This window comes from Anguilla rostrata, chromosome 9 (genome assembly GCF_018555375.3).
Source record: "Anguilla rostrata isolate EN2019 chromosome 9, ASM1855537v3, whole genome shotgun sequence".
Taxonomy (NCBI): domain Eukaryota; kingdom Metazoa; phylum Chordata; class Actinopteri; order Anguilliformes; family Anguillidae; genus Anguilla; species Anguilla rostrata.
Window position 1 is genome coordinate 29,990,294 of NC_057941.1, and position 14,789 is coordinate 30,005,082.

At 42.8% G+C, this 14,789-nt stretch overlaps 1 protein-coding gene across 4 annotated transcripts in view; it reads right to left on the reverse strand.

Annotated features, from left to right (window-relative positions):
• dacha (dachshund a) overlaps positions 1 to 14,789 on the reverse strand; it is a 165,203-nt gene that overhangs the window by 80,145 nt on the left and 70,269 nt on the right. For all 4 annotated transcript variants that reach the window (XR_010332183.1, XM_064349360.1, XM_064349362.1 and 1 more), the window contains exon 4: positions 5,579 to 5,694. Coding sequence is in view for 3 of the 4 variants with exons in the window: in XM_064349360.1 (XP_064205430.1) it covers positions 5,579 to 5,694 (116 nt within the window). In the remaining variant the exon portion in view is untranslated. The remainder of the gene's footprint in view (positions 1 to 5,578; positions 5,695 to 14,789) is intronic.

Here is a 14,789-nt window from a genome sequence, read left to right on the forward strand (position 1 = left end):
GTTTCTTACAGACCCAGGCCCCAGCCCCCGCCCTCAGTTTACAGTTTAAGCAGAGAGAAGAAAACAGCTTTGATGACTAAAAATGAGAACGCCTGTCCACGGATTAATACACAAAACAGAGCGCACAGTCTGCATGGGGCAGTAAACCACGGCTGCGGACAGAGGGACAGCTGAGAAAATAAGAACTGTCTCCATGAATACAAACAGGAAGCTATCGAACGCAGTGACTACTGAATGAAACAAACACACTGTTTTGTTATTCCGATAAATAAATGTGTGTTGTAATTATTTGGCCAATTAAGTTGGTTATTGTGGGTTTATGCTCCATGATATAAAACCATTTAAACTGGGTTTAAACTGCAAGCAGAATCATGATGTTATTGTTTGGGGTTGGACTGTAGGATTGACTGTGAACTACTGCTTCTGCCACATAGAGCTCATGCCCCAGAACTCCACGTTCCACCCCAAAACCCAGCACAAGCCCCATTCACAAGGGCTTAGTTTTAGGAGAGGTCAGGTAATGTCATTATCATCTAAGCACATCCATAATTTTAGTCTCGCGCAACCTGGCCATGTTGACAATTATTAATGACCACGTTTTTTTCTGTGAACTCACAGGTCCTCTGATAATGCTACTCATGTCTTGGATAGGCACCCCCAATTCTAAGACTACTTGAAGACATATCTGCGCCAGATTTTTCTCCTTTCAAAATCATATGGACGGTTTCACTGTTGTAGTGTCTAATTTGCTCTTTGGCCAAATCAGAATTATGGAAGTCCTTGAGCAAACTCTGCCATCCCTTCAAGAATGAGAAAAATTCTATTAAACGGAAGAGTCAGGTCACAGAGGCTTCTAGAATGGGCGACATACAGTGCCCTCCAAAAGAATGGGAGAGAAATTAGCTATTTTTGCTATATAATCAAGCCATTTGGATTTGAGATCAAATGATGAATATGAGGCAAAGGTACAGACAACCAGCTTTAATGGTAAACCACATACGCATATAAATACAGTGAAATAAAAGCTACTTGTATGTACTTTTGTCTCACGTTCACTTTTTGATCTCAAATTCAGATGCCCTAAGTACATAACAAAAAATAACAAATTGCGCTATACTGTTCCGATACTTCTGATGGGCGCTGTATATTAGAGGTAATTTTGTGTGTGTGTGTGTGTGTGTGTGTGTGTGTGTGTGTGTGTGTGCTTTGGATCTGTGTGATGCGGTTGCCATGTCGTTGGCTACCATATGTGTTATTGTTGTAGTTAGTGTAGGTGGAAGTGCACAAATGCATTGGGTGTGATGAATACTTCCAGGGTATAGCCAACATCAAATGTACTCTTTCCTGTCATTTAGGAGGAAATACCACTAGTGTTGTGTTTGTGTTTTTATTAGTGGACAAACTATCACAAAGGAGTAGGCAACCTATTTTAATCACTGGCATTATTATTATTCTACAGACGTTCCCAGGAGAATGTGTTTTACTGAACAAGGCACACTGAGAAGACTGATATTATGCCACATGGAGAATAACCAAACTGGCCACATGGTGGCGCTATAACAATCGATTGAAAATACAATGTTTATTCTTACACCACTGCTTTGCTGGACACTTGATTCTGATTGGTCAGTGATCTCAGTATTCCTGTGCAATGGCCACAGTATAATGACTGTTCCTTCACACCAAATTTTCCCGTCACACTCTATGCAGCCAAGCAGTCCAGTTAGAATGCACTCTTGTGTCGGCATCAGTTAACCTGCCAACAGGGAAAAAAGCTTGGAAAGAAGGAAAGGGATATGTAAAAAGCTGGTCTTGCCATGGGGAAATTCCATAATGTAGGACATTATGAGCCATTGTGTGTTTATAACTAAGCTTATACTGTATTATGGCAGCATTATAACTCATTACAAACATTACATTACATTCATTTGGCAGACGATTTTATCCAAAGCGACGTACAAAAAGTGCATTCCATGGTCGTAGACAACTGCTAAACACGGGTTCAGTAAGGTACAATACTTATTTTGTACAGCTATTTCTAGCCGAGAACAGTGAACACTATTCTGGCCTAACATCTGTAAAGCCAACTAGGCAGAAGAATAAGCTACATTATTAGGACAAATACAAATTACCAAGAAGTGCTGGGATGGGGCAATATGTAACAAGTGACAGGAAAAGGTTTTTTTTATTTTTTTTATAAAAGGGTGAAATATACAGCGTGGTGGTGGTTAGTCTAGGTATAGTCTGAAGAGATGAGTCTTCAGGCCACGGCGGAAGATGGGTAGTGAGGGGGAGGTTCGGAGAGGGACGGGGAGTTCGTTCCACCACTGGGGAGCTAGGGTGGAGAAGCTCTGTGATCCCTTTGGGCGGGTGGGAACATGTTTGTAATTGTAGATCTACACTGTAGATATAGATTTCATAGAAAGCGATGCCAATTTATCATATTGTGAAGTATGACACAGCCTTCATTATGCTATAAAATAACAGCGGCAACATTACATATCCATTGTATTTCACCCAGCTACAATGTTAGTTAAGCACAGCTACATTGCCATGGCAAGGGGGCTAGCTAGCTAGTCAGCTCAGAAGCAGGTTCATTTTTTTGGGATGCTAGCTGGCTCACTAGCTATCATTAGTTGTTTGTCAAAATGAAACAGATTTTGCTACCGGTGTTGCATGTTGTTATTCCGCTCTTTAAATGTAACATTAAATTTAACTTCAGTTAGTTAGCTAATTTAGTCAAAGTTTCCTAGATAGCCTGTAATGTTAGATAATATGAAAGCTAACATGACAGCGTACCTTCCTATGATGGGTATACTTACAGCTAGCTAAAGATATTTCATTTACCCAGTTAAAATTAGCCTGAGCAAGCTAAAACATAATGATAAATAGTAAGCTTGCAATCATTTTTTCAATCAAAACATATTTGTTGCTGACCAAAATATGTGCTTGCGATTAAAGCTAAACAGACAAGGCTAATCAATCCGTATCAAAGCTAAATCATTTGTGGAAACAGGTTGCGCTGTAGTGATACATTTGTCTGCTACATTTTCACTGACAAGTTTGATACTTTTTTTACTTAAAATTGTATTAAATATAAACCAAGAATGACAATATTACCATGAATATGTGTTCTCCTTTGTGGTAAACATTTTGTGACACTGTAAAAATTAGTGTGAATTTATTAATGATGAGCAATCAAACAGGTATATTTATATAATTTGTGTTGTCTGGTTTAAGAGATAAATTTAGCTGCCAGGATTAATTATTTCTTAATCATTGCCCTAAATCTTTCATAATATATTACCGACTTACATGTGATTTATTATGTTATTCCCTTCAATGAAATGCAATACATTTAAAAATGAAAAATGTATTGCATATTTTTAAAGAAATATTGTTCTTTTTTGGTATGGGCTGAACAATGTTTTGATTATTTTTTATGTTTTAATTTTGTTTTCATTTCTTTGTAATCTACACTGACTATCCATTTCAACTCCATATGCAGTGTTGAGTTTTTGCACTGCAAAACTATTACTGCCAGTCAATTCACTTCCTTTACTCAAAAAACATGAACCTGTTAACTAAACTAAAAATAACGTATGAAATAAAATATTTCATTTCTAAAACATTAATGCATTGTAACAAATGTACAGGTATGATTGTTTCGTACAACACAAATGTACTGTAACTGCAATATATGGCTGTTCTCGTCCAACCATAAATCAGCTGCAATAAAAAAGAATGTATGGTTGTATTGTACCAACATGCATTTACTGTAACTAAAATTATTGTATAGCTGTACTGTACAAACTCCATTACTGTTGTAGGCGGTTCCTCTGAGAATGAATTTTTACCCTCTTTGCCTGAAACACATGATATTAGAGCGCAAACTCGAATGACAGAGAGAGAGAGAGAGAGAGAGAGAGAGAGAGCAAGCTGTCCTATGCAGGTAAGTGAACCACTGCAGCTAAATTAATTTGGCATCTGTTGTAGCAAAGTGTTTGATCCCAGATAGAGATTCACCTACTCATCACAAAACCACAAAATCTATTTACAATTCGCCAGCGTCAGTGCTTACTACTGACTTTCAAACATGCAAAAATATCTCCCCGTCTGAGAAGACACAGCGTTGACTCCGACAGCTTTGTGTACAGCTCCATAACATACCCTGGTTCTGCTGGCAGAAAATGCTTCTGTATCGCTCATTTAGTGCAAATCACAGACACCAAGACAAATACAGGCACCGGAAATTCAATCATCTGTAGTGAACACATGGCATATGCTCAGAGATCACAGTGTATTCATCAAAGTGATCTACACTTAGAGTGTTCTCAATACACGTGTTCTCAATACACATACATACATGCACACAAACACACATATAAATAGACAGACGCTTGATGTAAATTTGAGAATGAGGCAGCTCAAAAAACATATAATTATTAATGTGATTGAGTGAATATTTTTTGTGACAGGTGCAAAACAATGAGAGACAATCGAAAAGGGGGAAAGTGAGAGTGAGAGAGAGAGAGAGAGAGAAAGAGAAATTCAATAGCATAACCTCTGTTGGAGGCTCAGCAGTATCAGGGTATCGGGTGAAGGACAGAGTGGCAGATCAATACAGACTGATCTGCAGACGAAGGAGGGGGTGGAGAGACAGAGAGAACGGAGGTAGAGAGAAAGAGAGAGAGCGATCACAACAGAAAGATCGCTGATGGTGCAGCAGAAAGGTGTAGCTTACTGTGACTGCGTAAACTGAACTGTGCTCTGGGTGGCCGTGTGTGTGTGTGTGTGTGCGTGTGTGCGTGCAGGTGAGTGTGTGTGTGTGTGAGTGTGTGTGTGTGCCTGTGTGTGTTTGTGTGTGTGTGAGTGTGTGTGAGTGAGTGAGCGAGTGTGTGTGTGTGTGTGTGTGTGTGTGTGTGTGTGTGTGTGTGGTTGTGTGTGTGTGCGTGTGTTAGTTGTGGTGTGTGTGTGTGAGTGTGTATGGTGGTGGCGTGTGGTGTGTGTGTGTGTGTGTGTGTGTGAGTGTGTGTAGCGTGGTGTGGTGTGTGAGTGTGTGTGAGTGTGTGAGAGTGTGTGTGTGCGTGCGTGTGTGAGTGTGTGTGTGAGTGTGTGTGAGCGTGTGTGTGTGTATGTGTGTGTGTGCGTGCGTGTGTGAGTGAGTGTGTGTGTGAGTGCATGTGTGAGCGTGTGTGTGAGTGTGACTGCGTGTGTGTGTGTGCGTGTGTGCGTGCGTGTGTGAGTGTGTGTGAGTGTGTGTGTGAGAGTGTGTGTGTGCGTGTGTGGTGCGTGTGTGTGAGGTGTGTGGTGTGAGTGGTGTGGTGTGTGTGCGTGTGTGAGTGTGTGGTGTGTGCGTGTGTGTGCGTGCGTGTGTGTGAGTGTGTGTGAGTGTGTGTGAGTGTGTGTGTGTGTGTGCATGAGTGTGAGAGTGTGTGTGAGAGTATGCGTGTGTGAGTGTGAGTGGGTGTGTGTTGTGTGGGTGTGTGTGAGTGCGTGTGTGAGTGTGAGTGCGTGTGTGTGTGTGTGTGTGCGTGTGTGAGTGTGTGTGTGTTATGACTGCGTAGTGAGGTCTGACCTGTGGGGGACAGTAGGCCGGGGGACAGCAGGCCATGTACACTGTGGGGCAGGAGCCGGGAGCTCTCCTGCAGACCCACGCCCAGGGAGCGCTTCGGCGGGCGGCCCGGCCTGGAGCTGTGGAGGAGAGAGAGAGAGACACGCGGTCAAAACACCTAAAATACACACACGCAGAGAGACACATCAAAACACACCTGCTATACACCTAAAATACACACACGCAGAGAGACACAGTCAAAACACACCTGCTATACACCTAAAATACACACACGCAGAGAGACACAGTCAAAACACACCTGCTATACACCTAAAATACACACACGCAGAGAGACACAGTCAAAAACGTATACCTAATAACCACGCAGAGAGACAATCAAAACACTCTAACCTAAATACACACACGCAGAGAGACAGTCAAAACACACCTGCTATACACCTAAAATACACACACGCAGAGAGACACAGTCAAAACACACCTGCTATACACCTAAAATACACACACGCAAGTGACACACGGTCAAAACACACCTGCTATACACCTAAAATACAATACACACACACACTATTATATCCAGACCTTATTAAACTGTATTAGGAACAAAACTTTATAGAGTACAATAAATAAAAACACGTTGTTTAAATATACATGATGTCCTGTTTATAATATTCTTTTATAAAATAGAAATGATGAAAAAGAGAAAATAAATTGGACATGATGCAAAAAAGTAGATGAATAATATTTTAATTCTGTTAGCAAACAAAATAAAAGCATTATCCTGCCCACACAGAATATTCTGAAATCCAAATCCAGCTCTAAAAATAAATTTAAAAAACATTTGTGTGCAATATATACATATTTCTGTTATTAATTTTTGATAATGTTAAATAAAACTGTACTGCCTAACATGTACAGTGAAATACATATTTGCATAAAATCACATGCATTAACATGGGAGCAAGGGTTACTTCAGTTGTAAATTAAAGTAATCATTGTTTTTATTTGAGAAATATCTTAGATTCATTGACAATTATTTTTATTTAAATGTTTTTAGATGTTTATGTTTATATTTCCCTATCTATAGAGCATATTTTTCATAGTTTATTTTTCACTCTTTTACACACGCACTCTTTCTGTCTCTATCACACACACACACTCTCCCTTTTTTTTTTTTTTTTGAAGTCCTGTATTTTTTGTATTGGAACAATTTCTCAATAAAAGAGGTTTTAAAATAAATTTTAAATCTCTCTCCCTGGAGAACGTTTCTCTCTCTCTCTCCCTCTGTTTCTGGACAGCATCTCTAGCTCACTATCTCTCTCTCTCTCTCTCTCTCTCTGGCTATGGACAGCGTTTCTCTCTCTTTCAGGAGAGCGTCAAGACAGCAGGAAAGGTAAGACAGAGATCGGCTCCACTGATAAGCCTGAGATGGGTATAAACTATAAACACAGGGAGGGCGCGATAAAGATCGTTTAAAAAACATGTACCTGGGAGTGCAGAACCATTTCATATTCCTGCAGGGCCTCTCTGATAAGGGCCACTGCCATGCAGGCACTCTGTTTCCACGGCTGCATTTCAATAGTGTAAAATTAGACTGAGAATCTCCCCAAGCCAGGAAGAGAGCAACATCTGAAACTTTTCTTAAGTTATGCAAGCCCCCCACCCCCAACTTCCCTTTGTGTGTACACGCACACACACCAACATAAATCCACGCGCACGGACGTTCGCGCGCGCGCGCACACACACACTTACACTTGTCTGTAGCAGTGCTTTAGTGTGGTGCGGATGACAGAGCGCTTTGGAGGCAACATTAACACGTGAACATGTGACAGGCAGGAACGAGGAGACCAGCGGACAGCAGCAGGACACGCAGAAAGTGCTGGAGCAGGAGAATGCTAATACCAATCAGAGCCGTACATCTCTGGAGCAAGTCCAGGAACGCTATCTAAAGGATAGATTTTTTTTTTTTTTTTAACATTTAATTTCATTAATGCCGTAGTGACAACAAACACAAACACGAGCACAGAACAACCAGCACAGAAACCGAAGGCTACAAGTGAGGTGTATTAGGGGAGTACGCGGTGTTTCAGAAACCTTTCTGGATGCGAGATGAAAAGGGGGACTGGGTACTCTGGGGAGGGAGGTTTGGCCGATAAAAGACGCACAGCTGAGCCGAACGAACAGAGTGAGACGGGATAGAAACCTGGCCAGGCAAACGGAGAGAGAGCTCTTATCTGCGTTCCAAACAGAACGTCGCCATTAGAACAAAGCTGATTCACCATGTAACCCCTATCTCTGACATGTGCACGCGCTCAAATCATTCACACACAGGCCCAAACTCATCTACACATACTCAGACAAAATCACGCAGATACAAACTCGCATTCATACTCAGATTTAGTTTTCCAGAGTATTCTAACAAGAGTTATTCCAGGTTAGCAGTCCCGGTAAAACTCCGCGATAGATTACCATGAACACCACCCAGATCTTATATCCTGATCAAAGCCACGTGAAAAAATTACACTTCAGACAGATCAATGTTTTTATGTTTAACTAAACCATGCAAACCTGTTTGACCCTGTAAAAGCGATACTCCGCATATATAACGCGGCTGCCATAATTCTGCAGTGGACTGAACAATACATAAGCCGCTGCGCCGATCCCGGTTACCAACTGTTGCTTGTAGCCTGCGGGCTACTGTAAAGGAACACGCGGAGCAGGCGTTTCTCTTGTCACTTTACTGATCCGATAACTGACTATAACAGCTAGTCACAGAAAAAAATGACCAACGAACCTTACGGTTGTCGGCTCACCTGGCTTTAGCAATGATTGCGCAATGGCATTGTAGGCTACCCTTGCGGAAAATACTTAACCTAAACTACGTCATAAATTGTTCCAACTAAATAAATAGATTGCGTGACAAATCATGTCACCTGTGTGGGTCGCTGACTGTCACCTGCACAATGCTAGACTCAGTGAGATAGCCTACTGAGAAGAAAGCCGTCCTGTTTCATTTATTCACTTCTGCGGCGACGGTTTCTTGTGCAACCTGCCACTTCGTGGGGTTGAAAACTCAGCGAGTTATCCAAGAGTCCACTCTTAATCCTAATTTATCTAGGCTTCAAAAATCGGAGGGGGACGTAATTTCAGATGTCTCGTAATTTAAGGCCACTAAATTGCTCTAAAGACAAAGGGGATGTACAGTTCCTCCTATTTGATGTGTTTGATCCTTTGGGGAGTTGCAGGGAATATTCGGTAAGAAAGAAAAAAATCCCCCCTTTCAAGCATGGTAGCCTAAGAATATAGCGTAACCCCAATGTTTAAGCATGAATAAATAATAGTTCTTAATAACCCCTGTTCCTGTCAGAATAATAGCCGAGGTCTCTCTACATAGATGTCTGTCTGTTCTTAATTTATTTATTAGTTAGGTTGTTTGTATTATTAATCCTGAAATGTTTTCATTTATTAAAAAAACGGGTGCTATGGCACCAGCTGGGTTTTCACGTGCCCAACACCAACAGAACAGAGGACAATCTGGAGAACATGTTGTGCCCGAATTAATTAAAAATTAATTAAACTCAGTGCCCACGAGGTAAAATAAAATGTAGAATGTAGACCTGAATCGTGACATTCACCTATAGCTATGTTTTTAACTACATTTCTGCCATAGAAATTCAGTAACAAACATTAGCCGTATGAATTCACCATTTTGTTTGTTTCTGTATCAATCTGACGTTCTTGATAAGCAAGTAATTACCAGAATGTTCCAATAACGTGAGTGTGTTTCCGACAATGGGTCAGGCCAAATGGGGAACAGCCGAAGGCGGGGCGGTGGTGCAGAGCCGGGAAAAAGAAATCGTTTTAGGAACTTAACTAGACATTTCCTGAAACGTCTTATATGGGGGCAAGGGCTTTCCTTAAAAATGTGTTTTGTTTTCCGAATGTGCTGCCTGTTTCATTCGAGAATAATGCAATAACGCGGCGACTTATTTGTTCTGGACTGACTCACTCCTGCGTAATCCCCCGCAAGGCTGCTGACCAGCGCAAGATGAAAAAAAGAAGAAAAAACTCGGACCCACGTTGAACTGCGACCTTTTTTCCATGCGGTGATTGTGCAAGAATCCACACGCCTTTCTTCCCCCAGAGTCATCCTGTCGCTTTCTTCCCCCAGGAGTCATAAAGCTATTTTCTTATTTTGTTCCACTCGTTCTGGGCATTGTTGAGGCTAAAGGAGCCTTTTCCTCGCTCGCGACAGGTGCTTCCCTTCCACTTGATTAAAAAAGCTGATCCCCGCATCCCACCGGCCAGAGACTGCGCGAGCTGCATGCCTTGGGGATTGGACACAATTCAAAATATATTTACCACAAATAATTGCCACGGATTGTCTACCGTCACAAATAGGACAACAAACCAGAAAGCCATACCGACAGCCAGGCCCGGATTTTAAGGCCAAACCACGGCCTGTGTCCTTGTCGTAATTATACATTTAAACTTTGTATATGTAGCCAAGTTCTGGTTGAGCCGAGTGCAAACGGTGGACTTTGGTCCTGAATATGAGTTTTTGAGAAGCAAACCGTTCCTCGTACCTGCTGAGCGTTATCAACCGTCCTTTAATTGTTTTACTTGCGGTCATAATCTGCGGCCATTAATAATGAATGAAGCTGGCTGTAGCGGGAGCCCACAATGATACACAAAAGCCACCATATGTTTTATTGTTCTTATTGCCCAACAGAAGGTTATATAGTTTCGCCGCAGTAAAACTTAATTTGTTTATGTATTTTAATGTTAGGATTGATATTTATTTAGTAATACCAAATACCACTTTGGAATACCAAAGTTGGATTGTAATTGCTAGCAACTAAGAAAACAGTTCATGTTTTTGGAGATGATGATTTTGGTTTTAAATAATAAAGCATTTCCCCCTGATTTGAGAACAGTGTGTGTATGCATACCTGTTACTCTGGATCCAAACTTACTAATAACTGTCTCCCAAAGTCACTCTTTCATCAAGACTTGAGAATGTCCCTCATACTGCCCTTTCCACAGGCATGATGTCCACCTATGTGTGTGTGCATGCGCACAAGCCAGTTTGTGTGTACGTGTGTGTGTGTGTGTGTGTGTGTGCATGTACATGAGCCAGTCTGTGTGTACATGAGTGTGTGTGTGGGAGAGAGAGAGCGTGTGTGTGTGTGTGTGTCAGTCTTCCAGGTCTGCATGCCAAGCCCTTCCACGCCTGCTTCACCACGGCAACGGCAGGCAGGGGCGGGACTGAGCGCCCCTCCCTCTGCCTTTGGGGGTCCCGGCGGGCAGGGGAACAGATGGCTGCGTAAAGTCATTCAAACGTTTCCTCACGTTCCACTCAACAGAAAGAAAAACCTTGTCAATGCACGCGTCCCAACTAATCGCTCCCTCAACTCCCTGGTGACACACACATACTGCCGCAGACAACTTAAACTGAATTACTAAGCACTTTTTATTCCCTATGAACTTTACAAATATGTCCTTGTCACTTTTTCGAACAGCACTGCTGAATATTTATTCCGAGCCAGCACCTTACTTATATCTCTGACTGTGGGCGGGCACTGCAGAATGCAACACCCCCCTGAGGCTCCTCCCAGTTTTTGTTGAGTGACAGCAGCACCAGCATGTGGGTCCAGTAGACAGATTGGACGAAACCCACTGTGTCTCACAAATGGCCCATATTTGGCATGGAAAACAAATTTCATGTTGACAGGGAGGGGAGAGGTAGCAGACGGTCTAAAAAACTTGTGACCAAAAAGGGTGGTGCCGAGGGGTGGTTGGGGGGGGGGGGGGGGGCGTTGGCGTTTCAGGGTAAAGGAAACAAAAATCTGATTTCAAAAATTTTAATGGGAAATTGTTTAAACAACAACAAAGCCGGCAGCAGCCAAAAAAAAAAAAAAAAAAACTGTGCAAGTCAGGGTGCCTTTGAAGATATTTAATTAAAATCTAATCCCGCATTCTTAAAGGCTCACATAAATTAAGCTGTCATTCAGGAGATTTATGCATTCACATTTGCATATTGCATACAATTCATCAATTACTCATGTTTGAAAGGCTCGCATTTCCCAGGGAGGGCGGCTGCCAGTGTGCCAGCAGAGAGAGAGAGAGGGAGAGCGAGAGAGAGGGAGAGAGACTCGTAGTGCCCAGTGTTACCCAGGAGAAGCCAGTCTCCATATGTCCACACTTTCAAGCCCCCCCCCCCCCCTTCCGCCCCCACCGCACTCTACGCTATGAGGAACGGTGACGCTGTGAGAAATTTTCAGGTGTGCTGGTCACAGAGTGGAGGACAGGAAGAACGACGGGAATGAGTTAAGTGTGCGGGAATTAAGTGACTTTCACTTATTGCTCTTAGTTGACAAAGGAGCTTTTCTGTCTTGTTCTCCCATTCTTCTATCTCATTTTCTCTACATCACAAAGACTTGTTTTTTTTAGAATTCACATGGAAGAGACATAGGACTTTCATGTGGAACTCATCCTCAGTGTGATACACATACACACTGAGCCTGACTATGGATCATCCTGTGTGGTTAAAAACATACACAATGTGCTTGACTGTGGCTCATCCTCAGTGTGGTTATGCACATACACAATGTGCTTGACTGTGGCTCATCCTCAGTGTGGTTATGCACATACACAATGTGCTTGACTGTGGCTCATCCTCAGTGTGGTTATGCACATACACAATGTGCTTGACTGTGGCTCATCCTCAGTGTGGTTATGCACATACACAATGTGCTTGACTGTGGCTCATCCTCAGTGTGGTCACACACAAATACACTGAGCCTGACTGGAGCTCATCCTCAGTGTGGTCACACACAAATACACTGAGCCTGACTGGAGCTCATCCTCAGTGTGGTCACACACAAATACACTGAGCCTGACTGGAGCTCATCCTCAGTGTGGTCACACACATATAATATATTATACACTAAGCACGACTGGGGACCATCCTCAGTGCGGTTATGCCCATACACACTGAGCCTGACTGAATGGCAAACACACATCAGAAAACAGGAGAGGATCCCTGTTCCAGCTGCAGCTGTGTCCCTGGCTGTGTCTGAGGGCTGTCTCTACCTATCCTGCCATGAACAGAGCAGTGTACCTCAGACAGACGAACCAGGCCCCCTTGCATTCATCGCCCTGTCACACTCACACACCAGTCCCATCCCCCATGGCTGCTGCTGTTTATTAATAAAAATTACACAACAAACATGTACAAATACTGCTCGCGAAACTCCCGCGACGGTAAGAAGTCCCCGGTGATTTGTAATATCCTGATTTTAATGGCTTATTAAGTGGAGAGATTGTTTTTTTGACCAGCGAGGGTGCGCTAGCACTGGGACGCTCCACGCACGGGCCCTGTTTGGTGCTCTCCATCACGCTCCGCTTCCTTACTCTGCACATATCGATTTGCTTAGAAAGTGCCAATTACAGGCGTTTCTGGACACTGGCGTGTGACTGTCCCCTCTGTCCTGTCCTCCACCGCTCCGCTTCGAGAGCCGAAATGAAAGAGAGATAAAACAGCGGCGGCCGAAGGGGGGAGGCAGGGCCTGGCGGAGCGAGCACGGCCCCCCCCCCCCCAGGTCCACGTGTTCACCTGCACACGCGTGGCGCGCCCAAAATCAATACCACAGCCAAGAGGCCCAATGGGACGGGTGGTCCTTCCCCGCCTCCCCCCCCCACAAAACATGGCACCGCGAAAAACAGTGTGACAGGATCTCTCACCAATGTTGGGTGTCTGTTTCCCTCCAGACCCCACAACAACCCACTCCGCTCCGGTCTCTGGCTACATCATCCCAGCCCTTTTTGTAATTTGTATTTGTCCTAATACTGTAGCTTGTTCTTCTGCCTAGTTGGCTTTGCAGAGGTTAGGTCAGAATAGTGTTCACTGTGAACTAAACTGTGTTCTTGGCTAGAAATAGCTGTACAAAATAAGTCTTGTATCTTATTGAACCTGTGTTTTGTAGTTGTCCATGACCATGAAATGCACCTTTTGTACGCCGCTTTGGATAAAAGCGTCTGTCAAATAAATGTAATGTAATGTAACATCCAGCAACAGGCCACAAAGGCGGCTGGTTGTGCTGCTCACCTGTGAGCGTGCGCTTGCATGCGCTCACGGAATTGGGGGGACGGGAAAAATAATGTACAAAACTTTCCCTCTTTCTTTTCCCCACTTTGGAGTTGTCACTGCCAGTACGTAGTACACTGAGGAAGGGGCACCGCAGCTGCAGTGCACACAGGCCACACAGTGCTACAGGAGAGAAATAGCATCTGTTGCATCTCTGGGGGGAACTAATGCAGAGGTAATCCAAGGAATCCATGTCATTTTCCATGGCAACAGATCGTTTACAGATCCATTTGATATCGCTAATGGATTCCATGATTCTTTCATTTATTTGTTTATTTATTTTCTTTGGGAAACATAGACGCATGGAAGCTTTGCCGCTTCCAAAAAAAGGAAAACTACCAATTACCACCAATGTCCTGCAGGATGTAAGATATTATTGTCAATCTAAAAATTCAGCTGTAGGCCTTTAATAAAATAGGGACGTGCTTGCTAAAGAGGACATGCCCTCATTCGTTATGCCACTGACTGCTGTCTATTCAATCTCTTTAAAAACTGAGGTTGACTGAAAGCTTGAAAATTTGATCCCACTGTTCAAATCAGGTGATCTTTGTACTTTCAGTTACCAATCTGCCCTACTTCATGAATGCCCTGGAAAATAATTTGAAAACATCAGGATGGAAACGAAAGCTCTATGTGGTCGTTGATATGGTTTTTTAGAAGCAACTCAATGTGCATGACTTCCACAGCCTGTTGATAGAATCTCTACAGATTTCGATAAAAAGGAACACTCATTATGTATGTTCATCCAAGGCTTTTGATCCAGGAAAGCATACAATCCTCATCTTTAAATTACACTACAATTGACTTTTTAATATCTAATAGGCCCATGCTACTATGTGAAGTGCCTCAAGGGTCTATTCGTGGATAACTTTTGATAATTTATTTAATTTACTTAGCTTGCATATCTAATATCTATAGTGCTTGTTTTGTTTGCTAATGATATTAATCTAGGTCTTTTTCATGGAATTTCATATGCTTATGGGGGAAGCCAATGTTGCAGTATTTCAGTGTGGTTCCAGATGAACAAACTGTCTTTAAATGCAAAAAACAAGACTAAAAGTATTCTAA